Genomic DNA, 26,100 nt, shown 5'->3' on the forward strand with positions numbered 1-26,100 from the left:
TGCAGTACATCCAGCTATTTCTACAAACAGCCGTCCCAAGGGGGTTTTCTTCTCGCCTGGGTGTCTGGTCTGGGTAATCTGATTATGCATGTCTATATATAAGTGTATGTGACCATGGATGATGATGTATAAGTGTGTGTGTAAGATTGAGTGTGTGTTAGCATGAGTGGTGTGAGAGGGAGTGTCTGTTTTAGAATGAGAATGTGTACGTGTGTGTCAGTGAGTATGAGTAAGTGTGTGTGTTAGCATGTGTAAATTTGTGTGTGTTTATATGTGCCATAGTGTATGTTGGAGGAGGGGGGCACAGACAAGTTGTTTGGGGCACTGACAAGCCTTAGCAAATATGGCAAATGTGGGCACTGGTAACCTGCTTGGGGCAAAGGTGGCATTCATAAGCCGTTTGGGGGCAAAGGAGGTACTCAAAAACTGGGGCACAGGTGGAACTGTGGGACATGTTGCTTGGTGAAGTTGGTGGGCCCGGGACAATTTTTGCATCGGGGCCCTGCGGTTTCTAGTTACACCTTACCCCATCTGATGCAACTGTTGACACTTGCATGTTTATAGAAGTAGGTCAAATTCTATTAACCTAAAAAGAACAATGGGAGGCAATGGTTTGTTGCTCTTTGTGTATGGAGAGACTCTTTGTTGAAACAATTTATGTGAACAGAAAATGCTCTTAATTTAAGTAAAATAATATTGATTTGATGGAGAGAAGGTCATGCACACTAAGTTTGAAGGCAAAATTCATAAATGATAAATTGTCTGTTACTGTTGAAATAATATCCATTTTAGAAAGATTCCCAAATGAGATCCATTGCTATGAATAGATATGACACTAACTCGACAACTATCTTTGTCATGAGGACCCACAGAGAATGGGAAAAATGAGGCATTTGGAGAGGGGGGACTGGAAGGAGAGAGAGCAATGAAAAGGGAGGGGGAGAGAAAACAAGAAATAAACTGGAGGGTAAACATGGGTTGAAGAAAACGGTTTGGGGAGAGGGAAGGAGTTAGAGGAATTAATAGATGTTAAGAAAATTTGGAGAGAGGACAAAAGGGATGAAGGGGCGGCTCTGGGGAAACAGCTGCGGGGAAACATGGCAATAATATTTGTTTATTAGGGCCATTGCCTGTAGAGTAAAAAACCACAGTGCAAGTAATGGCATTTGTTGCAAGAACATGTAAATAAATACATTCTCAAATAGTCTCACCAAAAAGATAAAAGGGTCTACTTGCCAAGGCAGCATTTATTATTACTCAGATATTTCTGACTACAGTGGAGAAGCTGGGCTTAGCCTGTTCGCTTGCCTCGATTGCTTTACAAAGTAGTCAAAATAGAATATTGTATATTTTCTTAAACATTATTTTCTTTCCTGCTTGACCATAATCTCCTTTTTTTGGCACACACACTCAAGCTACATATTCTAATAATATTTATGATAAAATAGAAAAAGTGGACACAAATTGAAAAAAAAACACAATTTTTTTTTTAATAATGATACTTTCTTCCAAAGGATAGGCGTGACTGTGGGAAAAAAAATATTCATGTTCGGTAACATCCCATAAGTACAGTAATTCCCACTTTTTATTATTATTGACACCATTGAAAGAAAATGACAGGCCAGGGGGGCATTAGGACAATTGTCCAAGTACCCTATAGGATCCATCACAAACGTTACTTACATGACAGACAACTTGTATGAGACCCGAGGCTAGGTCAACATCACATGACCACATATTACTGGCAAGGATGTGGCAGTGCTATAACCACGATGCATGTGGGTGGCAGAGAAGACAACTAGATGCTTATGATAAGTTTGTGTTAAGTTTTCTTATTCAATTTATTTTGAGGTGGTACTGGAGTCTGGGGCTGCTTGAACATTTCAAAAGGAGAGGGTTGATGACTGGGTGCATATTAGGGCTGCAACTAACGATTATTTTAATAATCGATTAGTTGGCCGATTATTTTTTCGATTAATCGATTAATCGGATAAAAAAAACAATATGCAAATTTTTCGTTTATTTAAAATAATTTTAAGAACTAGATGTTAGAAACAACTTGCATTGTGCCCCCACCCCTTTGCACTGTGCCCCCACCCCCACTCTGCCCTGCATCCCCACCCCCACTCTGCCCTGCACCCAGTCTCACACCCTGCCCTGCCCCCCCACCCCCACTCTGCTCTGCACCCAGTCTCACACCCTGCAATGCCCCCACCCCCACTCTGCTCTGCACCCAGTCTCACACCCTGCAATGCCCCCACCCCCACTCTGCTCTGCACCCAGTCTCTCTCTCTCTCTCTCTCTCTCTCTCTCTCTCTCTCTCTCTCTCTCTCTCTCTCCAGTTTCGCACAGACAATAGACATAAAGAGTACTTACCTCCGCTACGAACTTGTTCCACTTCAAACTTGATAGTAGACGCGCGTCACCTCCGTCGTCACGTAGCATGAAGAAGGCGGAGACTGCAGAGCGTGGAGCAGAACCGGGGAACGCAGGCGGAGGTAAGTAAAAGGAGCCTAGTGCTCCAACGACGAATCAATCACTCGATTAATCGATAACGGAAATCGTCGACAACGATTTCCGTTATCGATTATTATCGATTTTATCGATTCGTTGTTTCAGCTCTAGTGCATATGCATTTGGCCATTTTGTAAGGTGCAGATACAGGAGTCTCACAGTGTCAGCTTTCCCACCAAACAGCTTGTGAGTGCCACCTTTGCACTCAAAGAGCTTGCCTGTGCCATATTTACCCCAAACAGCTCGTCTGTGCCATCTTGTCCTGAAAAAGCTTGTCAATGCCCCCAAACAGCTTGTCAGTGCCCCAGACAGCTTGCTTGTGTCATATTTGTTCCCAATCAGCTTGTATGTGCCATGTTTGTCCCCTGTGTGTCAGTGTCCCCAAACAGCTTGCATGGGCCACCTTTGTTCCAAACAACTGGTCAATGCCCACAAACAGCTTGTCTGTGCCATCTTTGTCTCCAAACAGCTTGTCTGTGCCATCTAAAAAATATGTTTGCCCGTTTCTGATGTAACAAAATGAGTAAGTGTTCAACTCTTGAAATTAAAGTCTTGGAAGGTACCACTAGTAACCGTCTTTGGATCAGAAGAACACTTCCCTCAGAGGGGGAATACAAATGTTTAGCCTTCTCTAACTCTAAAAGCGTAAAAGTGCCCCTCCTGAAATCAGGCTCTGGATCCATCCATGCACCCTACTGGCAGGAGTAGAGTCTGATTGCCCGTGTATGCAGAAGAAACCTCTGGATTTAATATTGCAGCCTTGTGGACGTTTGGGTCATCGTTTATAGACTGTAATAGAAAGTCATATGCTTGTAAAGAGTTAAGGAAGAAAACTTCCTTTTTCTTAAAAACACATAAACACAAACCCCTGTATCCCACAATCAACGAACTTCTGTGACATCCTACAAAACAAATGTGTATTAAGAACTTTCAAAAACCAGGCCAGGTCACATATTACAATAGCAAATCGAAATTAATATTACATTTATTTTATATGTGAGTCTTCATACTACCTTGTATTATAAAGTTTAAATACAGATCAGACTGTGAACCCGGACATGGTACAAATGGCTGTGTCTGCCATAAAGCTGGTTGCATAGCATCATAAAAATCGGTTAACTGGTGCATTCTCCAAATGGTGTACTTTATGGCATTTTTAGACATTTCTGCTTTATGGAGTTTGATAAATAAGCCCCTCAGGATCTTTTAGTGTTTCTGCCTTGAGCGTCAGTTCCTGCTTTCTGCTGCAGCACATCATATTATTCTGAGATAGTAAAAAAAAAGTGGCATGAAGCCTTTCTCAATCTCGTATCCCCCTGCAAGGCTCAGGGCTCGGCAGGTAGCTAATAAAATGTTATTAATAAAGTCAGTCGAGGAGATGTGTCAGCTGGGAGGGGAAAGGAGCCTGTTGCTTTCATAAAGCCTGAAGTTATTGCTGCAGCTGCTGTACTTGCTCTGTCTTGCGTTTTATCATCTCCTAGCGTCTTTGGGAGAATTACTTTGTCTCAGGGCTAGCTAAAGACAGGTCCAGATACCTGTTACCCTCGACTTCCTGATTGTTCCTTGGGTAGTGATTCGTGTGAATGAGTTATTTATGGTCAGGTGTCCTTCATGAGAACTAGTATTTTAAACAGCCTTCAATGAATTCTTGCACAGTATGTCACCTCTATTTAGTGTTTTTACTTAAAACTCATAAACCTGGAATTATAATAATATATTGCCTCTGTTGCATTAGGAAGCAAATTAATATAGAATTTGTGGTATTTCACATCCTCCCCAGAGCACAAGACTAATCAAGGATCAGGTATGGAGTTCACTCATGACAAGCAGATGATGGTGTCAGCTGACAGACTGACACTGGGTCAGCCAGGCTGTATGGAATACGAAAGAGAAGAAACAAAACTGATCAGGAGAAACAATATGATACTTGAAAATGCAGGACACAAGAATGATTGATAAGGGGGGGGATAAAAAAAGAAAGAAAAAAAGATTGAAAGGCAGAAATTGAGGTTGAGGCAAGGCTCAAATTAAATAAAAGTAACAAACACTTGAGCTGATCTACTGTGCACAGTGGAAATGGATTTCAGATTTATTCTCTGAAATTTCCTGTGAAGACATTAAGCTCCTCAGTTGAACACTCAAGTGCATTAAAAAAAGAACGCTGAGAAAAACAGCCGAAATCGGCACTGAGCCCCAAGCTGCACGACACGCCACCAATTATGGCAACACCATGCCAAGCAAACAATGTTTCCCTTCACAATTAATCTGTTGGCGGCTCATGGCCGAGTACCACTCCAGAGCAAAACAAATCAGACCTAGAAGACACTTAAATCAAACTAAGCACTTCCTTGAATAATGACCCCCTTTTGTGCTTCCAGTTACACCTATAGCACAAATTAACATAATTATGTCCCACAAGAGACTGTGTCCCACCTACTGGACTCCTTATGGAATGTTTACATAAAGCTATGCTCCTATTTATCTAAATAGTACAGTCCAAACCAACAAATTACTTAGAATTAGGCCACTGCTGTTTCAAAGCCGCTTGACCAGTGGCTGCTCATTGTGTTGTTCCATTATCGTATAATAAGAGTACCACAGCCCATCCTGGGAGATTTAAAGACTGACTTGTTTTGGGGCTTTCTATCAGGATTTGAACCTGGGACCTACAGCTTCAGAGCCAATGTTTTTGCTGCTGTGGCCACATCTTCGGTGGCTATTGCTTCCACACCTGTTTCTACTGAACTATTAGGCTTGGATATTGAAACCTCCGGCTTACTCATGTATATGCCCTTAGATGGTTTATCAGTGTTATTGCTGGTCGTGTTTATTCTGACTATTCTGCTCTCTGGTAGCCTGATCTCAGCTTCAGCCCAAGACCTACAGCTATGTCACAACACACACAATGTTTCAGGGAGTAGCTAGAGATGTCATGTATATTTTTGGCTGAGCTGTCTTCTCCAGTTTGTTGCCAGCGTCCCCTTGTGGATGCGCACACATGCTTTGTAGCCAGAGCAAATGTATGTGCGCACAGGGCTTGCACTTCATCTGCAGCAGAATGGACTGGACCCACCGCTGGAGGAGCAGGGCTAATTGGGGAGATCATGTGTCTCCCTCTTACATACAGACCTCTGTTTCACTGCTCCCGGCAACTGAGGCTGAGCACTGAAATATGATGTCATATCCCGGTGCTCAACAGTGAAGCTGCATGTTGATAGAGAGTGAGTAAAGGGAAACATAGTTAGAAAATGTAAAGATAAATAAATATATAGGAGAGAGATAGGGGAGAGATAGAGAGAACGGGGGAAAGGGGAGATTTGGAGAAAGGAAGGTATGGTGAGTAGTGGAGGTAATGAGAAAAAAGAGAGATGTGGAAAAGTAGTTGAGATAACAAGAAAGGGGAGACATGATGAATAAGTGGTAAGATAGGAAGAAAGGGGAGAGATAATGAGGATGGTAAATAGGGATCAAGGGGAGGTAATAGGGTAACTCTTGTAGATGTAATTTGGGCAAGTCATGTGTCTGTGTGTAATCCTGGTGCTGGGGCAAGTCCTGTGTGTGCAATATGGGTGCTGGGGCAAGTCCTATGAATGTAATCTGGGTGCTGGGCAAGTACAGTTGTATAAACCATGAGCGAGTGGCTGTGCCAAAATTATCTTGAAACAATGTCAGAGCGCACAGGAAAAAAGATGCACAACATAAGATTTCTGTGCACACCAATTACTAAAAACCTTGTTAACGCCAATCGGTCTGCAGGTTAACATGTTACACTAACCCACACTAACAACTCTAACAGTTTACTCCACCACACAAACATACTTACTTCTACCACCTAGTTATAGTAAAGGTCTGTGGTGTCTCTAAGGAGGCTTCGGTAATCCCTGGAATATGCTTTAGCAATCCAAAAACACAATTTGGCATAAAGGTATATTAGGTAAAAAGGTATATTAGAACCATTCCAGGCTAACATTAGGAAATTAGCAATACACAATCTCTGAAAATGAGTGCCATTTGGAGCACAGTACTGGTTACATTTTATGTTTAATCGTCCTAAAACAGTCACGGTGTACCTATACAATTAACATTGTAAAAATAATTTTAAGGGAGTTTCCAGATGTCAAAAGGAATTCTATGTCCCCACTTGAATTTACACCTTTTAGAAAAAAAAAACCTTTCTTTGTCTGGAGGAGACTGCCCATTTCGGAGGAGAATGCTGAGCCCAGGCAGTACGCAACACTATTAATAAAGGTAAAACCTTTCATCAAAATGTACCTAATATTTGGTATATAATGGTGATGGTGCTTCATGTATTTATAACTTATCATATCCCTCATGGTATTACCAATGTACAGCTACCAAACATCCCTTGTCTATCTGCCTGGGAATGAACACATTGCCGTTTTTCCGGTCTAACTCATTTGTGTCTTGCTTGCTATTGTTGTGGAAAGCACACTGTCCTGCCATAGAACATACTCATATTACATAAAGACCAAAGCACATTTTTGACATTATGAATATGAAAATGTCATGCGCTATTATTTCTTTTTTAACCTCCGATTTCATAGAGCAGGGGTATAGATGGGGTCACAAGTTAGCCTCTGTGCTAAAATAGAAGGCACATATGTGGGGTATAGGTGGACTCTATACCCCCTGGGTTATTTAACCTATTCACGTGCAAATGTGGGTTATCAGTAGTGAGTATGTCTTTCTGCCAACTATGAAATTCATCCCTACCAAGGCATTCACTCACATCTCCCTCTGTACTAAGGGAAAGTACCTTCAGACCCAAACCCCCTTGTCCCTCCTTTCTCGAATGTTGGTGGGTAAACTACTTTAAAAGTCACAATGGTGTGTGTATATAAACAGCAGACATTTTGTAAATTGTGTAATTAAACTATATTACAGGCATACCCCACTTTAAGGACATTCGCTTTATGGACACGCGTGTAAGGACATAGTTGCAGCATAACCATTCCCCATGTTTACATATGCGGACAGCATGACGCCAGCACGGCAGTTCGTATTTTTAGCGTTCTGTGTTTTGCCATGGAAATGACCCGGCAAATGCAGTGCAGTATATGCATTGATAAGTGAAAAAAAAGGTAGTGCTTCATTTTAAGTACATTTTCATTTTATATACATGCTCTGGACCCCATTTTGTACGTTGATTTGGGATGTGCCTGTGATGTTGTCAGAGGTAACCTGACAAACATCTACATTTCCCAAGTTCCCTTCTTGGACAGACACAGTGCCATACACAGCTACTGCCTTAATTGTAAAAGGGTTTTTGTCTTTCTCAAGCAATCTATTGATGCAAAAACTTCAATAATTCACCATTTTGTAATTACAAAATTATTCCGAACACATTTTTGGGATGAAAATGTGGTAAAATGAATGACATCCGATTTGGAAACACTCCATACCGACAGATTTGATTAGCAGTGATTACATTTCTTAACCATTATAATACTGATTCAAGCAAAGCACACTGGATACAGAAAACAAGTATTCTTCTTTTACTAATAATGTCAATATCAGTGAAACCACTTGCTATACATGAATTTATGCTTTTGTTGTAAATCTGCCACCCTGTCCTTCAACATAAGTGGACTACATACCATATGGGATGGGTCGAGGATATTCCTCATTGCTGGTTCCAGGAAGAAGCTGGGTAACACAACAATCGCTGTGCCCTGCTGGGACAATGGAATTGGAGGCTGTGTCATTGCGTCCACGTGCCACCGTCTCTGGGCAAGTGCAGCCTGTCTGTGTCAGTCCACAGCGCACCCCCCAGTCTCTGGCCCTCAGGCATTCCTCAAACCACCGACACAATACACCACATGCAAACTGGCTGGAGTTGTCATGGTTGACCAAAAGCACCTCAACGAAACGGAAGCTCAGCACGGAGTCAGGGAGAAGCTGGATCGACAAGGGCTGCTCGGATAAGCACAGACGGAGGAAGTTCTTGTCAAAGTGTGAGAAGGTAAATGGTGAACCTGGAATGCACAGTTCCCGAGCCTCCTCTGCCCCTTCCTCAGGCCTGCTGCAGGTATGGTTGGGCAAATAATGATCCAGAGGTTGCACCATGGGGGAGAGATGTGAGCACACTTGCTCCTCGTAGGTGAATTTTAGGTATAAAGTGTACTTGGTGGGGTCAGGGTTCTCCAGGGTCCAGGAACACCCGGGTGAGAAGACAGGAAAAAGGTCCTTAAGAGAGAACGCTCCGTAGAGAACACCAGATGCCAAGGCCGAGCATGTGCTCGGTGAGGGGTGAGAACCCCAGGAGCACAAGACAAGAGACGATATCACAGACAGTAAGAGGGGACAGGCAGTGTTCATCCTATGACATAGGCCCTGGGGGACAAAAAGACAGACAAAATTAGTGCACTGAGCTATATTGAAATCATTATATTTGTGCAGAGCTGTATTTGGGCAGGTTATAGTCACCTGCATTCAAGCAAAGAATTTTTGCTGTTAAACTAGTAAGAAAAATAGTAAGAACATAAAATATATGATATCAGTTTTCATTATGAAGACATAATCTCCACATGGCCATGATGCACCTTTCCCCTCATGAGCAGTCCCAAGAACAACGATACTCCATAAAATGTACATGTACATGTATCATTAATTCCTCTTAGTACTAACGAATGGGTAATAGTTAAAGAAATTGCAAATTGTCTTAAACTTCAGTATTTGACAGTCATATCTCAATCCCCATTTGTCAGGCAAAAGATTTTCTTTTGATCCCTGCTGAACTCTTATGTTACAGGAAGGATGGTATTAATGATTTGATCATAATCGTAATGCAAACAAGAATAATGTTATAATTAACTGATTGAACAGATAATATACACCAAGACAATTCATTTTTTCTATCACAAGAACAAAGAGAATTTTTTTTTGTTTTTTTTTTGTACAGGAAAGGCATCCGTCTTCACTGCGGCTCTGTACTGAGGTATATTCCATGACGTCAAATTAAATGGAGAATCAATACAGCTACCAAGCCATGATTTTCTCAGAAAGTCACGCATTATAATCCACCACTGATTACATTAAATGGAAATAATTTGATTATAAGTATGCTGCATGCAGACAAAAGTGGCAGAGCATGTGCTAACAAAGAATAAAAAATCTAGGGGGGTTTAGATAGGAATGAGCTGATGAGATTTATGATTTCTTACTATAATCATGGAAGAACATTGCAAAAAAGAATCAGTATTCCATATAAGCTGGCAAATAATCACAGTGAAAAATAAATTGCAAGTATCACATAAGCCTTTGAGTCTATTTGCGGAGGCCTCATTTAGCCTAAGAGCAGCACCAAGCTGCACATTTTCATTTTGGGATATTAATGAAAAGGGCTTCATGGCCAACTCAGCCCTTCTTGCAAGAGAGACCTGCCAGGTTCTCTTACAAGTTCAGTCCTCAGCAGGTCCCACCCAAGTAGGGTTTCTGGCAAGTTGTACTTCTGAGCTTGACCTTCACACGAAAACAGGGCCTAAACTGCTGGGTTTTAATGGGGATTAGGTAATTAGGCAAATATTCAAGTGACAATTAACAGTAAAATGGAGGTTATATGAAATATGTCCTTCAGGGTGTTCAGACAGAAAGCCATCATAATACACCGTGATGCTGACATGGGAAGACTGCTATTGGTCCGTCATCTTCAGAACTTGACAAGATCTATTATAGCTAGCAGAAAACTAATTAAAATACAGAGTATAGACAGTGACTTATTCTATGAAGCAACATAATTCCACATGATCAATTTATTCCTACTTGAAAATAAAGATGTTCTTGCAACTTTATAGCAAGTAACAAAGGCTAACAAGATTCATAATTGTATGTCATTTTGGTACTTGTGCTAATTAAGAAGCTTAGCACACTTACATATTAATTAGCACAAGAAAGGAGTTGGCCCACAAGAACACACTCAAGGCAGTAATCTGTATGGAGCACATTACTGCGACGTACATAATAGTTCTCAATTAGTATGTTTATTGGCAATTCCACCCTTGGGTCCAACACTGGATGTCACCTCACTGAGCATTTAAGTGCTGCTTTATATATCACTGTTGGTGATCTTTAAACAATTACAAATGCTAAAGAGCACTTTCTTATATCGCTATTGAAGTTTGCTCCAGTCTTTCTCAAGAGAGTTAGTCTCATTTTTTCCCTCTGCGTATTTGTTTAGGCACGGAAACATACTATTTTACCCCATAGAAACTGAGATCTGTGTGTAACATTGGAAGGGCCCATCATTATCAACTTCCCATCCTGAGGCTCTGGCCCTTTTCCTCACCCATCCTTACAAGACATGAACCAATCTAGAACATTTTTAATGGGGAAGAATACTCATGCAGATCCAATTGAAGTCTGCTTTAACTTTAAACTTGAAAAGTTTCTGCTTCCGAAGCAGTCTCAGTAGTTCACAAGGCCTTCCTGCTAGAGCAGTTCTGAGCCCAAACTCATCTGGCTCACGTTCCGCTTCTTTCTCTCCAGGGAACCCAGGTGACAATAAGAACAGACATTAACTTATTTGTGTTCTGGAGCATGACAAATCAATTCCACACAAACCGTTGTCACAAGCACAGGTGAGAAAATGAATACTCCAAACCCTCCACAGATAATTTATCACCTGGGCGAATCTTTCATTACAAATGCCCTTTCCTTGCATCTCTTCCCCCTGTTTTTTTCCCTTGTTCTCCTCTCTCCTCCCTTGTCAGGCTGGAGTAACAGCTGTCAGCTCTGGCATGGATCTGTTTTTTTCTTTGATCCTTTTCTACTTGAGCATCTTCTCTGCCCGTCTTGGGGACTTCTAGGAAAAATTACATGCGGTATTATGAATAAAACACAAAACAAAAAGAACAGCCGTGGTCCCTGCTGGAATACTGCCTGCTTTATAACTTAGAAGAGTGAATTAAACAGGGAAGCGTGGCGCTTCATGAGAAAAAAGATTATCTGGTGCGAGGGGAATGGTAAGAAAACATTTTATTCATGCAACGTGTGAAACAACCTGTCTGCTTCCAGTCCTGTCTACAACCATATGACTCCTTCGTGCTGGAGGGACAAAGACTCTTTGAGACTTATCACGCCAAGCTCATATAAATGTGATATACAGCTTGACAGCAGATAAGAGCCACTTGCCAAGCCCAATGCAATTCCTATACCCACTATCTATAAACCCTGAAAATGAATTTCACGCTAGCCCTTTATTTCAAAGCACAGTACTATGTCTATCTTGAGCAATTTTAGTTTACATTGTGGCTTCAGCCTATAAACTGCCTGCTGGGAAGTCAATGTATTCACAATTAATTCGGTAAAGTGGGACATTCCCAAGGAGTATGCTATTTGTGATATTCAGACTACATTTGTATTATATATATTATTGTATATTGAAATATTCTCCTGCTCTTGCACTACATTGCTTTTCATAATGAACATGAATATTTATTCATTTTCATCAGTAAGGAGAACATTACAGTGAAGTGTTGATTTAATCTAAAGCAAGGACTATTTACTTTTAAAGATCTCATTTTTTCTTAATACAAGCATTACTTACACAGAATTTAGCAACCCATCTAGTCTGCCTATAGTGCTGTGCACTCCTGGTTTATCTTTTGCCTTGGTTTTCTGGATAAGACTCATCCCTGGCTGACTTAGATCCTGATTGGTTCTTTTGGCATTTGCTTGTGGTTAGTCCCTTGGCCTTGGAGTTTTGGACTGATATCTGGTTTGACTTGGTTTGTTCCTGACCTCTGATCCTGCCTGCTCTGACATCCCTGCATTTGAGTTCCATAAGTTCTACCCAAGATTTCTATTACACCTGAGTCACTAATGGAACGTGCGGGGGTGACTGAATAGCTATGGTCATCCCACAGATGAACTTTGTCACAAATTTGGTACAGGAGATACAAAGTAATCAGGCCCGACTACAACACAAACTATGGAAACTGCGGACATCACCCGTTGTGTTCTCAGCTGAACCAACTCCAATGCTATATAGACGCCACATTCACTGAACCACTGTTTTTTTGCCTGATAAGTTTGATTAACAGCAATCGACTTTGAGAACTTTCATGGCCACTTGCTATATACTATTTTCTCTGAACCCAAGGACTTACATCTTGTATGTACTGTTATTTCACTACTCTTGAACACGAGCTTCAAGCACTAAAATTATATTGAGGGGATTGACAATGATTCATCAGACCCTCTACACAAGTTCTACTCAAGACCAAGGAAGTCGTTTTCAATGAAGTGGTTAGATTTTAGGTTATTTCATTTGTATGGTCTCACACTACACACAATAATTGTATGGACATGCATAAATAGGGATCTTACATTCTTATCCATAAAAAGTCATTTATATTTGGGCTAAAATGCTATACATGTGAGCTTGAGGTCTTAAAATGTTGCAGAACTACAATAAACCAATTGATCTTTCTGTGCAAAGGTTGGGAGTATTAGTGGATTACAGACCTAAAGAGATACGAGACCAGCATATTTAACCCCACCAAGGACCAATGAAAATTTATGCCATCATAATAGTCTGACTGTTAAGGACCATATTCCCTAATAACTGAACTTGCCAAGAACTTGATGCTAATTTATCTATGGAGACTTCCCTCCCCTGCCCGCTTAGACCATAATCAACATGAAAGCCATTGGAAACCGAGCAACTTTGTAATGCTAGCTTACTATTTTTACAATGCACAACTTGCAGCGCTGACCCTAGGGTTTTACGCTCCCTGGGTGGAAATGTCCCCAGCCTCCCCTCGTATTTCAGACATGGAAAAAGAGTCCTAGCAGAGCTCCCTAGCAGCTCTGGGCCCTAGACAGCTGCGTGACTTGCCTACATAGTAAGGCTCTGCTTTCCATTAATTATCTTTTCGCATTAAAGGGACATCTCGTAGATGTTACTTACACATTACAGGCAGTGAATAAAATGGATCACACTTATTTTGTTTTACAGGTTTCACTGGTTTACAACTAGCTATGCAAGCGCTTAACACGTGATTAAGTCTTTAAGCGCTTAGAATATGTTGAGAGAATTAAGTGGGCCGGAAGCAGATGAAAATTATATTATGATATGACTGGCAAAGACATATACCATATCACTTGGCGGAGAAACTGCCAGCATCCTACCTACAGTCGCTGATGGGAGCCCTCCCTACCTCAGTGCGTTTACTGAACAAATATTTGATATGACAATTTATAGCTCAAAAGCGTTTGATGCATTACTCTGGAAATCCTAAATGAAAAAAAGTTACATTAAATCAGCATCATTTTTCTGCTGCGGCTGCTGTGTTCTTTCGTATCAACATTCAGGTGAATGGAATAACCTCCGAAAATAATTTCCAGCGTGTGTCAGGCTATGGACAGAGAACCTGCAGCCCTCAGGCCATGGTCCAATTCCTACTCCCATAATGCCCACTCCACGGGTTGTCACAGGTGTGGCTCTAGCTTTTAAGGGGTCTTCAGTGAAAAAGTCTTAGAGGACTCAACGTAAGTACAACTTATAAAAATGGATCATTATACATAATGTTTATTCATAAATAAGATACTCTACAATTAAGGGGGTAGTAGAAGTATTATTAAACACTCATCTACAGATACCAGAAGGCTTGTTTTTCCCTCAGAAATCTCATGGTGCTGCCACAACCACAAGGGATTCTGGGTAGGCGCATGCAAATAAGGTCAACAATTATCACCTTTTGCCTCTATATCCACTTTATACATGGATCTGGCTTGTCTGGTGTCTGTAGATGAGTGTTTAGTAATGCTTCTACTACCCCCTTAATTTTAGAATCCCTTGTGGTAATCTGCTTTTATAACACTACACCTGTAGTACACCCCCAGTGTCCAGACACGCATTATTTTAAAAAGCTATGGCAGTGTACACGTACTATGTGTGTCCTTTACATTCAAGTCAATTAACCATCATTCAAGATAGATCATTAAACATTGTATACATGGTACAGGAAAGTAATCAGCAAAATGATGTTTCTGGGAGTAGTCAGATGCATTATTTAGCAGGTGGTAAGCAGAATAATAACTGATTACATTTGCAAAGAACTATTCTGGGGCACAGTTATACATGTGGTTTCTGCGGAAAACAATGGGCTGTTCTTGGTGATTGTCCTACATTTAGCAATTTGCTCAAAAACTCATCTCTATCAATGCCCTTTTGTTTAAAAAAAAATCTGTACATACAGGATCTGAGAGATATCAATTATGATCACTTAGAAATGTCCTCATATTTAATGAGAGCTATTTATGATTGATGATTCTGGAAGCTATTGTGAAAATACAATACAATGTAATAGATTAAGCATCCATTTAAACATTGCATCAATGTTGTAATATTTCCTTTATCTATCTATCTATCTATCTATCTATCTATCTATCTATCTATCTATCTATCTATCTATCTGTATATACTACCCTCGTTCACCCACTGAGTGACCAGTATACTGCAAGCTACCTGTTAGAAATATCTGCTTAATAAATGGTGTTATGAAAAAGTAAAAGCTACCTAAAGTCATCTATAAATGTCAGGTGGCTGCAAATTGAAGCTGTCTAATTGTGACTTTTAAAGAAGATGATTTACATGAAGACTACGGGTGACGGGAAGCACAGCGCACTTTGAAAGCTAACTACATTTAACTAATGTGTTTTGGGTGTAATCTCTTTTAGCAGTCCACAGACTGCAGCAAATCAACAATACTTTCAAACCACCATTGACCTATTTATATCCTGCAGAGCAATCACACAGTTCGTGACTAGGCACTAACAATCTCTGGGTTTATTCACATTATAACATTAGCCCAAGTTGATTGTGAGCTGTACAGAAACTTTTTTTTTTTTTTAAAAAAAAGGTTAAATAATGAAAATGACATGCTTTTAACCACTCTCTTCCTGGGGGGGGGCAGTATTATTCTTACCTTACCCCCATCCCTTCAGGGCATATAAAATAAAAAAAATAGAGACATTAAGCTAACTAATACCTCCAAATCACTACACCATCCTTTATACAGCAGCGTAGTGGTTAAAATCAAAGATTAACTGTAAGAAATCCATGGTTTATATCTTTTATATACAGTGAAGGAAAAAATTATTTGATTCCCTGCTGATTTTGTACATTTGCCCACTGACAAAGACATGATCAGTCTATAATTTTAATGGTAGGTTTATTTGAACAGTGAGAGACAGAATAACAAAAAATTAGAATAACACATTTCAAATAAGTTATAAATTGATTTGCATCCTCTATCAGCAAGATGCCTTAACTCCCTATATGCCACTCTGCCTCCAGAAATGCCTTATACCCCTATATGCCAGGGGCATATTATGGGACATAGTGGCATATAGGGGGTTAAAAGGCACATCATGGGACAAAGTGGCAGATAAGGGGGTATAAGGCATTTCTGGAGGCAGAGTGGCATATAGGTGGTTAAAAGGCATTTCCAGAGGCAGAGTGGCATATAGGGGGTTAAAAGGCATTTCTGGAAGCAGAGTGGCATAAAGCGGGTTAAAAGTCATATCATGGGGCACTCTGCCTGCAGAAAAGCCTTATGCCCCCCGACTTACCACTGCTTCTGACTCCTTGGTGTCTTGTGGGGGCAGCGGATGGAGGCCGGCGTTCATTAAGTTAAAGGGGCCGGCGTGCACGCACCATGCCGCCCCAATGGCCGTGCCTTAGCACTTTGTCCCACTTCATTAGGCGCCAGCAGCCTGAGGAGGCTCGGCTGCCTCACGACGGCCACTTCCAATCCCCCTTGCAGCCGCGCAGCGGCTGTTTTGAATCTTGGTCTGTCTGACGGCCGCCCGGCCCACTGGGAAATTTCCCGGTATCCCGGTGGACCAGTCCGGCCCTGAGCCAGGGCATTGAAAATGGGTCTATAGATATATACTTATAGAGATTGCAACAGATATTGTAAAAGGGTATAAAGACTCATAGTTAGAGGACATGGGCACCTCTACCAACATATTGATCTTCTAATCTCTCCTCCGTCATTTCAAAAAGAAGAGCCTACAGTACTCATTTCTATCATCTGTCATCAATTGGTGCTGTAAGGACGTATGTTTTGTATAATAAATAAGCTTATTTAACATGCTATGGGATGGAGGGAGTAGCCACAAGGTGAATAAAAAATAAAAACCTAAATTAAAAAAATCTCTAACTAAGGTACTTTGAGATGAAGGGGCATGAGGTCAAAAAATGTTTCTGTCACGTCGCCAAGACCCATATTTGGCAGCGGTGCCAAGGTCCCAAGCGGTCGTGTACTTCCCCGAGCTCAGCAGGCTGTGCAGTTCCATCGGTTGAGGAATTGAAGGAGGAATGCCCATGATGCCCGGCTGTGACACGCATCAGGATGGATTTAACCCTTTAAGGACCAGGCTGTATTTTTCTTTTTGTTCGCTTTGTGATCGAGGCTGTTTTAACATTTTTGCAGTGCTTGTGTTTAGCTGTAATTTTCTCTTTCAGTGTACCCACACAAGTTACGTATTTTTTTTCAGAACAAGAATGGCTTTCTTTAAATACATTTTTTTAAATTTTATTATCTAACTTCCTATTAAAAATAATAAAATAAGCATTTTTTCCTCACTTTTATTTGAAAGATATTTCACTCATCCACAAAAGCTAATGGAAGTAGCATTTTGCTATTTCAAAACTGGTAATCCTATCCCAATGTCCTATGTGGGATATCTTTGAAGCCGGCCAATTCAATTTACCCCTTCAGACCATATATTTTTGAAAACTAGAAACTCCAAGGAATTTTAAATGCTGGTATTTTAACACTTTCTGTGCACTTATTCTACCATCCTTTGTCAAACTTTGTGGTAGTAATTTATTTTGTGTTTTGTTTTCACACAAATTGTACTTCACGTAAAAATTTACAGCTCTTGGTATATGTCACAGCCAAACAACACCCCAATATGTGTTCAGCAATATCTCCTGAGTACAGTGATACCACCCATGGGTTTATCTGGTTGTTTGGGGGTTAAAAGGCCACATTTGGGAGTTGTGTATTTTCCAGTTTAGAATTTTACTATCAGGCCATCTTGCCCCCATGTCCTCTTTGAACATCTTTGAATTTACTCCATCAAGCCATAGTTTTTGAAAACTAGACACCCCAGGGTATTTCAAATGGTGGTATTTTAACTATTTCTATGCACTAATTCTACCACTAGCCTTTGTCAAAATTTGCGGTAGTAAATTTTGTGTGTGCTTTTTTCCACAAACGTTGTACTTTAGGTATGATTTTGCAGCCCTGGGTATGTGTCACTGACAAACAACACACCGATATGTGTTCAGCAATATCCCCTGAGTACATAAGTTTGTATGGTTGTTTAGGGCTGAAAGGCCACAAGTGAGAGGTGCACATTTTTTTCTTTTCATTTTGACATCTGGTCACTCTGCGCCTATGTCCTATTTGGGACATATTTGAACCCGGCAAAATCAGTTTACCCCTATTTTACTAATCACAGTGTGATAAGGAAGCTGAACTCTAATGATTGGCATGGTTGCATGCAGTACTTATATTAAACCTGCATGGGGAGCCCAAAGTTGTCAGAAGAGTGCGGATGTGTGTTCTCTTGGAAATTTGTTTATTTTTTAATGGGTGCCCCGATCTTGGGAGATGAGCTTTCTCTTCTGTGGGGATGGGTCTAGCTACATGAGGGGCAGTGCTAGATATATAAGGAGGCAGGGATAATTGTGTGTAGGGCTATCCCCAGATGCTCCTAAATGGGCTTTAAGTAGGAGGTGGGGTGGACCGAGAATGGGTATGACCAAACACCACTTCCCTGCCTGGAGAAAAAGGAAAGAGACTGGTCCACCCCAGAGAGTTTCCAGGTGTGGCCGTAAGTAAAAAGAGCATGGTGTGAAGTGTGGAGCAGTTGCCATAAAAAAACAATTCAATGTTCTTGGGTATTGCTCCAGTTTAGAGCTTTCCAACAGGAACCCACTTATGGATCATAACACTTACAATGGTTACTATGATCATCACTCTTGGATTTCATGTAAACCCTATGGAAATATGACAATAAATAGCCAATGACAATTATTGTACAAAATTGTCTGAAACTGAGTAAAATAAATCAAAATGTGCGTTATGCATCTGAGAACGTGTTAATTCATTCATTTTGAGCTACATGTGTGTTCTCATGCACACCCATCTCTTTCAGTACTGTTTGATTCTCACTGACTTGTACACCACATGGTAGTTACTAACATTAATTTTACATGGCATATATGCTCAGAGCAGATATGACCAAGTGGCTTTATTAGTCTATGCCCATAAATATAGTAAATAATCTCTATGCAGGCACAAAATAGAATGCCATTTTATACAAAAGCAGCAATATAAAAATAATAGAAAAAAAGGAGAAAGAAATGTGGCTTAGATAAACCCCACAATTGAAAGTGCCTTACATTTTCATTTTACAGCACATCTTTGAAAGTCTCAAAGTCACACTTTAAACGGCAGACTTTTGCAAAGATCTTTAGTCTCTACCTCCTTTAAGCTTTAGGAGGGCAAATTCTTCAATTATCTTTTATTAAGAGCCCATGACTTATGTTCTTCTTAAAGAATTGTGGGAACACAGAGCTTTTGCACCCACCCTGTCAAAGCACATGGACTTTAAAATGAACCAGAAGAGGCACGTGCTTGGGGTCTGGAGGTTGGCCTTGCCACCAGTGGGTCCACATTGAGTTCTGCAGGATACCTTTATATAAGCTACAAAGTAGAACCCACAGAGCATGTGAACATCCTATAAAGATTTATAATAAAATGTTGCATGCATTCAGGTAACTTCCAATACCTTAAAAAATAATTTAAAAAAATACCCTCCTGGATTATATGCCAGTTACAATCGACAAATATAAATGTGTTTGCTATTATAAGTATGAGTGATATTAATTGCCTTTTTGGGGAGGCAAATGGTAAAAACAGGGAGTATAAGTGGCTAATGTTTCCAGAATGTATTCTGAACACCACCTAAGGCAGGAATACTTTTAAAAATACTAATCAGGCTACAGAGAGAGAGAGACAGATAGATACGAATATTCTGGTACATTAAGCTAAATGAGGAATTCAAGGAATATTTGTTACAAATAAGTCTTTATATATGCAGGATTAGTGCTCACATTATTGATGTCATTATAATAACATGCATGCATCATTGATTATTCAAACAGATTTTAACGAGGAAAAGAGAGACAGGTAAAGAAATACAGTAAATTAAAATGAACGATGGAGCGTATGATAAAAGAAACTCAAAGAAAAATATAATTAGAATAAGCTAATTTTGTACTATTTTAATACCGTAAGTCGTTGATGTCTGTACTTCAGAATATTTGGTTGTGTTTCTTTTACATTTGAGTATTCTGCAGTTTTATAAAGATGCATTTTTGTGGCGTGAAGTATATCAGCATATAAACTAATAATGAAAAACAACTCTAAAAGAAATAGCAGAGAATAGCCAAGTAAATGTTTGCCATATGAAAATGTGTCTTTGTTAATTAGTTACTGTGTGTGTATGATCATCCTTACTCATGTGAAATTACATACAAAATATATCTGCTCTACTATACATCTGTAAGTGTTTTTTAAGGCATCTATAGATACAGTTCCTAAGTTATATCAAATAGACCAATGTTTTCTTTGTAGAGAGAAAGACCTGTTATATAATGAATCATGTTCGCTAAAGACCCTTCTCCTAGGCAAAAATTACTACTCAAAGTGTTAGTAAATATGAAAAAAAAGAAACGTTCACATCGCAAGGGATTCCTTCACAGAAAGTGATTCCTTTAATTGGAATAAAGCAAGCCTTCTTCACAGATGTTGTTTGCTGATAATATTTCAAGAGCATATATCCAAGGATCCCTGTTGGGTATATAAATTGAAGGTAACAACATGAGAAGTATCCCAGGCTGCAGATGTGAGATTGTGTTTATTGCCTGATAAAGTCCTGGGGGTTTTCTGCATGGGATTTAGGGGACTGAGAATGAGTTTTTTATGATGCTGTTAATAGTAAATTGTGTGACCTCTACTGGGTTAGTCTCAGATGATTCTTCTTCAATTTTAACATCTGCAGATTCTGGAAGTCATGAACTAAGCGACTTCAATAACCCTGCTTTATAGCCATTGGTAGTGAGACAAAGATTTACATTACTCAATAAATAATGGTAATGGAGGATAACTAAAAAGCAGCTAGAATGTAAAAAAAGCCAAACATGAAACACACTATATACATACTATATGGACAAAAGTGTTCGGACACCAGACCATTACATCAACAGGGACTTTAATAACATCACATTCAAAATACATAGACATTAATATGAAGTCCCCCCCCCCTTTTGCAGCTATAACAGCTTCCACTTTTCTGGGAAGGCTTTCCACATGTTTCTGTGGGAATTCATGCCCATTCATCCAGTAGAGCATTTTTTGAGGTCAGGCACTGATGTTTTACGAGAAAGCCTGGCTCACAATCTCTGTTCCAATTAATCCCAAAGGTGTTCGATGAGGTTAAAGTCAGGCTCTGTGCAGGCCTGTCAAGTTCTTCCACAGCAAACTCATCCAAACATGTCGTTATGGACAAAAGTATTGGGACACACCTCTTAATTAGTGAAATCAGGGGTTTGGGCTAGGCCCAGTGAAGTAAAATCGTAATGCCTTTGCCTACCAAGACATTTTGGACAATGTTATGCTTCCAACTTTGTGGGAAATGTTTTGGGAAGACCTTTTTCTATTCCAGCTTGACTGTGCCCCAGTGCACAAAGCAAGGTCCATAAAGACATGGTTGGATGAGTTTGGTGTGGAAGAACTTGCCTGACCCACACAGAGCCCTGTAAGCACCTTCATTTATCAATAATCTAATTTAGAAGTTTAACCGAGTGTTCATATAAAGGTACACTATATAGGATTCACCACCACCACTACACACACAAACCCAACTAGTCCTCCTACAGGTTTTATGTACTGGGTAGTACTGTACTAGGTTTTTATGTAGTGGGGTAGTAAAAGGAAGACTGCTAAAGGTAAGCAAGTCAGTGAGACAAGGCAGATTGTTATCACTAACTCAGTTTGCCTAGCTATGATTATCTTTAACCAGTATAACTGACTACCCCACCAAAGGTGTGGAGGGATAGTGTTGTATCGCACCATGGCAGATTGCTCAGCTTGCCTTATCCAAAGCCGCACCCTGAACAGATATGTCTATACAATACAGTAACATGTATAACCAATAGTAGTTTTAGACTTTGTTATGTCAAATAGATAAATATGCCTCAAATAGTACCACTGGAGAACTTGGAGGACCACATATTATTGAACATCTAATAATTCATAATTGTTGATCTCCATACAAGTAACCCTTTTTTCTGTGGAAGTGTTTTGTCTTCAACATTATCCGAGTGTTTTTGTTTTCTTCTAAAAGTCAGCATTGGACGTATGAGAAGATAAAGATGAATAACTGATAATAAATGTATTAATGCAGTAGTAGAAATATGCAATTTTCCACGATGTGTCCTGCTAATAGAATGCTCAATATTCTCTGCTGATAACATCTGCTGCTCCTTCTAACAATAAATCCATTCCTCATGTGTAATAAGTTTGCAAATCGTTCCCATCGCTCCTATCAGTATGCGTACAAAATGTATGTGCTAACCCAATGGCCCACAACCACCCCTGTTTGGAAAAAAGAAAAACCTACAGTGACCTCATTTGATTGTTCGCCAAATCGACCAGCTTTTAATTAAACCTCCCGCTTTTGTCTGTCGAGGCCAATAGAGTGGAGGGTAGACACCAACACTGGTGTGGGAATAAACGTAAGGGGGAACTGTCTCCAGGTTTAATGGATGCAAAGTGTTGTTTCACGCCTGTCTCTCCGTGTCTCATTTGCTAAAGGTATTTCGATTTCTAGGTAGACAATTGAAGTGTTTTTAAACGGCTGACACTCTCGGGCGTTAACATGTTGGTTTCTGCAAGCTGGTTCTGAATACACGTGTCAGCTTCAGAGCTCCACGCTCCAGCTGCTCTAAGGCTGGTTAAGAAGTCTTCTCTCACAACCTTTCAGTCACAGCTGAGTAAATTGTGAATTGATCTGTTGCAGCTATGTTCCTGCAGCTCACAACATCATCACATCTCACGCTCAGCACAAAGGGTTGTCGGCAGACAAGAAGAAAATAAAATTGCCAGCTTTTGTGATAGAAAACAAGGAAAATAAAAAACCAAAATGTTATTTTTTTAAAAAAATAGTAATCACAAGCCCCCTATATTTAATTCATGACTTTGTATATCATGGTATGTATAAAGACATCTGAATTGGCTTAAACGTGAACATAAAAGGAAATAACTGGCTACTAATCTAACACTGCAATATTTTTCCCAGTGCAATAACAATACAGTATGCATACGAGTACTCGATTGCTATAAAGACATTAAAAATTTTTTTTGCAATTTTGAAAAAATATATTTCACATGAAAAAAAAAATTTGGTTTTGTAGTTGTTCACAGCCACATTTTCATATATACCATTAATGTTTCCCATTGCATCTTTTCTGTCACTGGGTTATTTTTTCCCCAGTGAAAAAAAAATATTTGACAAGGAGTCTTAATAAGACTTCAAATAGTTGATGCCTTTGTTTGCCTAATTTAATTGAAAGCTTTCCTGTAGAGTCAATTGACACGCTGCAATTTCATGCCCACTCACCCCAATCAATTATGTTAGTGAAAGGGAGACGAGAACAAGCGAGTAATCAATTTTAAAAGGGAAAGTACATGTGCCACATATTTGGGGTTATTTTGTGGTGGTTCTGTGAAAGTGAAGGAAATCCAATTGTAGAAGTACCGATGGTTGGGGGGGGGGCTCTTTTTGATATATTGAGTTTTAGTTAACCTAAGGATGCAGCAGAAAGACTGCAGCTTGGACATTACAAATCCAGTGGTAAGGACCAGACAGATTGCCCTTTAAGGGCTCATCTGAAGAAGACCCTTATGCACAGGTGTCCTTTAATACGTTAAACCACATCTGCATTAACTAAATGTGACTACTTAAAATATGAGAGAAGCACAGGGAATGTATAGACAAAGAAATGCTTTCTAGATATATGTGTTTTTTTCACAGATGCACACATACAAAGATACAAAATATCCTTAATAAGGATAAGTGTAAATAATGGGCAGTTTATGGAAAAGTAAAGCTTGGAGAACGGACTAATTGCTTGTCAGCTGCTGTCATATTGTCTGTTTTAGGTCAACATCACAGATCACAAGTGTGGCTTGTGCTGAAATACCAGACACCAAAGTTAACTGCATTTTTCATGATGAAATTGATAATCTTAACCATTCTCACGGTGACATGCAATTAATATAATAAATCAGGAAAAGGGAAAGGGGGGGTGAGATTTAAAAAAAAAAAAAACATTCTTAAATGATGCGCTTGACAACAGAAGAAAACGTGAATCAGAAAAAGCTGCAAACCAGGAGTGGACTGGGGATGAAATTGGCTCAGGCTCTTTGTGGCTAGCGGATTTGAATGCGTCCAGCTCCTGGACAGACACAAGATCCTTCTAAACTCTTATATCAGCTACCTAGATTGGCTGCATGTTTCTGACAGGTAGCTGCAGACTTAAAGATATGATAGGCTGCACTAGTGGCGACTTTAAGAGGGATTTGTTATTGGGGGAACCGGCCCATCATTGGCAATAATGGAAATTCCGGGCTTGCTGTAAACCAACTTGAGTAAAAGGTAAACAGGTCAGAAACTCACGCTTACAGATTATACAGATACAGTAGCTTGTGATAATCAAGCATAGCAATGACACTGAATAGCATAAGTACTTTTACAAATACAGGTAATCACACTTAGGTACCAGTTTGGGAAAATGAGCTAGGTTTAGTGGCAGACATTGGAACACAAATGTAGAACAGACATTCAGAGACCTGTTACTTTCTGCAGTGGCATGCCAGCTGGACATGAGTGTCTTTTCTCCATACTGTCAAATTGTTTAGGTAGAGCGGCTTAGAAAGACTCTCACATCTATTGATTGACATCTATGTGATTCAATCATATCCAGCAAACAGGTATCTTGGATGTATAACTTTCTCTGCAACATAGCAGTGGTGGTCATCAGCATGCATTAGACTTCAGGACACAAGGGATATCTGTGAGCTAACACAGGACCACCCAAATCATGTTAATACCGCTTTTATTTTTATAAATTATGAGCTTATGAGGGGCCTCTTCTCTTTTTATACCAGTATGTTTTAACGTGTTATGATGTCATTTTGAATTATCATTTATTTAAACAGCGCTATGTAATTTGCTGCATTTTATAAATAAATATAATGTAATAAAAACAGACCTGCAAGTAGGGCTCTGCCATTGTATCTACAATTGTACACATTTGAATGTATACATTTATTAGTTTCACTGTATCTAGATATTTATGCCACCAATTAATTGTATGATGTGCGTGCCAAGGCCACGACACTTTGTATTAACAACCAAAAGCAATGCACACCTAAAATTCACCTTTTTACATAAATGTATATGTACAATGAATGGGCATGTACTATCCGGCATTAACATTTTTAGCCAGAGCGTAACGGCTGCTTAAGATGTGTGCCGTCGTTGACATACATTGACAATTAAAAGATAAAGTCTCTGGGTAAATAATAAGTGAGACTTTTAATGTGAGAGCAATTATTTGCCTTTGATTGTATCACTCCTTTTGTAAGCTTCTTGAAACTTTAATGTGCATTAAAGAAAGCTCCTGGTTGTCTACCTATGTATGAGAACAGTATTACGGTATTACAGGATTATTGCCATACCTTCCAAAAATGTTTGTTATTCTTCCCTTCAGTCTGGCTTAGACAGCAAAGTATTTGAATATATTGATCTATTAAATATTCATTATATATAACATTTTTTTCGAAATGTAATCTTCTATTTTATGTTTATGAAACTATGCTATAAGCTGCAAGTGTTTTGAAGCTGCCAGTACTCCAAGTGGTCCAACCTGGTAAAGACCTCACTGAGGTTTGCAAGATTTTATTTTCATCTGGACATGATCATGTCTTCTGGATCCAATGTCATAAAAGAAAATGGATAGACTTAATATTTCTTCACTGGTGAAAGTGAACTTTCCCTTCTGCATCAGCTGTGGTCTAACAGAGGTCCGTGTTAGTCAAAAGGAGCTTTACATGCCCACTTATTGTTAACGTCACTACTACCTAGCACAGACTGATTGATATCTTAAACTGGTTTTATTTGAGTCTATTTTAGACAAATCTCCATAAGAGAACTTAATCTACTTATTAGCGTTTTTAGACAAGCCACTGTTCCATATATTTGGTATTAACATATATGATGATGACTAGAAAGTATATGGTTACCAGGAAACCCCATATATGAGAACTCTTCATAAATAACACTAACACACTTTGAGGCCACATATTTTTGCAGAAAATTGTTTAGAACACATGCAGCCTGACATATCTTGAAGTGGCAGAAAAGATGAAGAAAGTATCTTGTTTCAAGAGATGACACATTTAAGTAAATTTAATT

The 26,100-nt window shown here is 39.6% G+C and overlaps 1 protein-coding gene across 2 annotated transcripts in view; it reads right to left on the minus strand.

The window, feature by feature from the left end:
• The window catches only part of ADGRB2 (adhesion G protein-coupled receptor B2), a 159,949-nt gene that overhangs the window by 63,396 nt on the left and 70,453 nt on the right, over positions 1-26,100 (minus strand). The window contains exon 2 of one of the 2 annotated variants that reach the window (XM_053454754.1): positions 8,133-8,868. In XM_053454754.1, coding sequence (XP_053310729.1) covers positions 8,133-8,853 — 721 coding nt within the window. In that variant the 5' untranslated portion in view covers positions 8,854-8,868. Of the gene's footprint in view, positions 1-8,132; positions 8,869-26,100 lie in introns of those variants that run through there. The other variant, XM_053454755.1, reaches the window with a different exon arrangement.

The sequence above is a fragment of the Spea bombifrons genome, chromosome 2, assembly GCF_027358695.1.
Source record: "Spea bombifrons isolate aSpeBom1 chromosome 2, aSpeBom1.2.pri, whole genome shotgun sequence".
NCBI lineage: Eukaryota > Metazoa > Chordata > Amphibia > Anura > Pelobatidae > Spea > Spea bombifrons.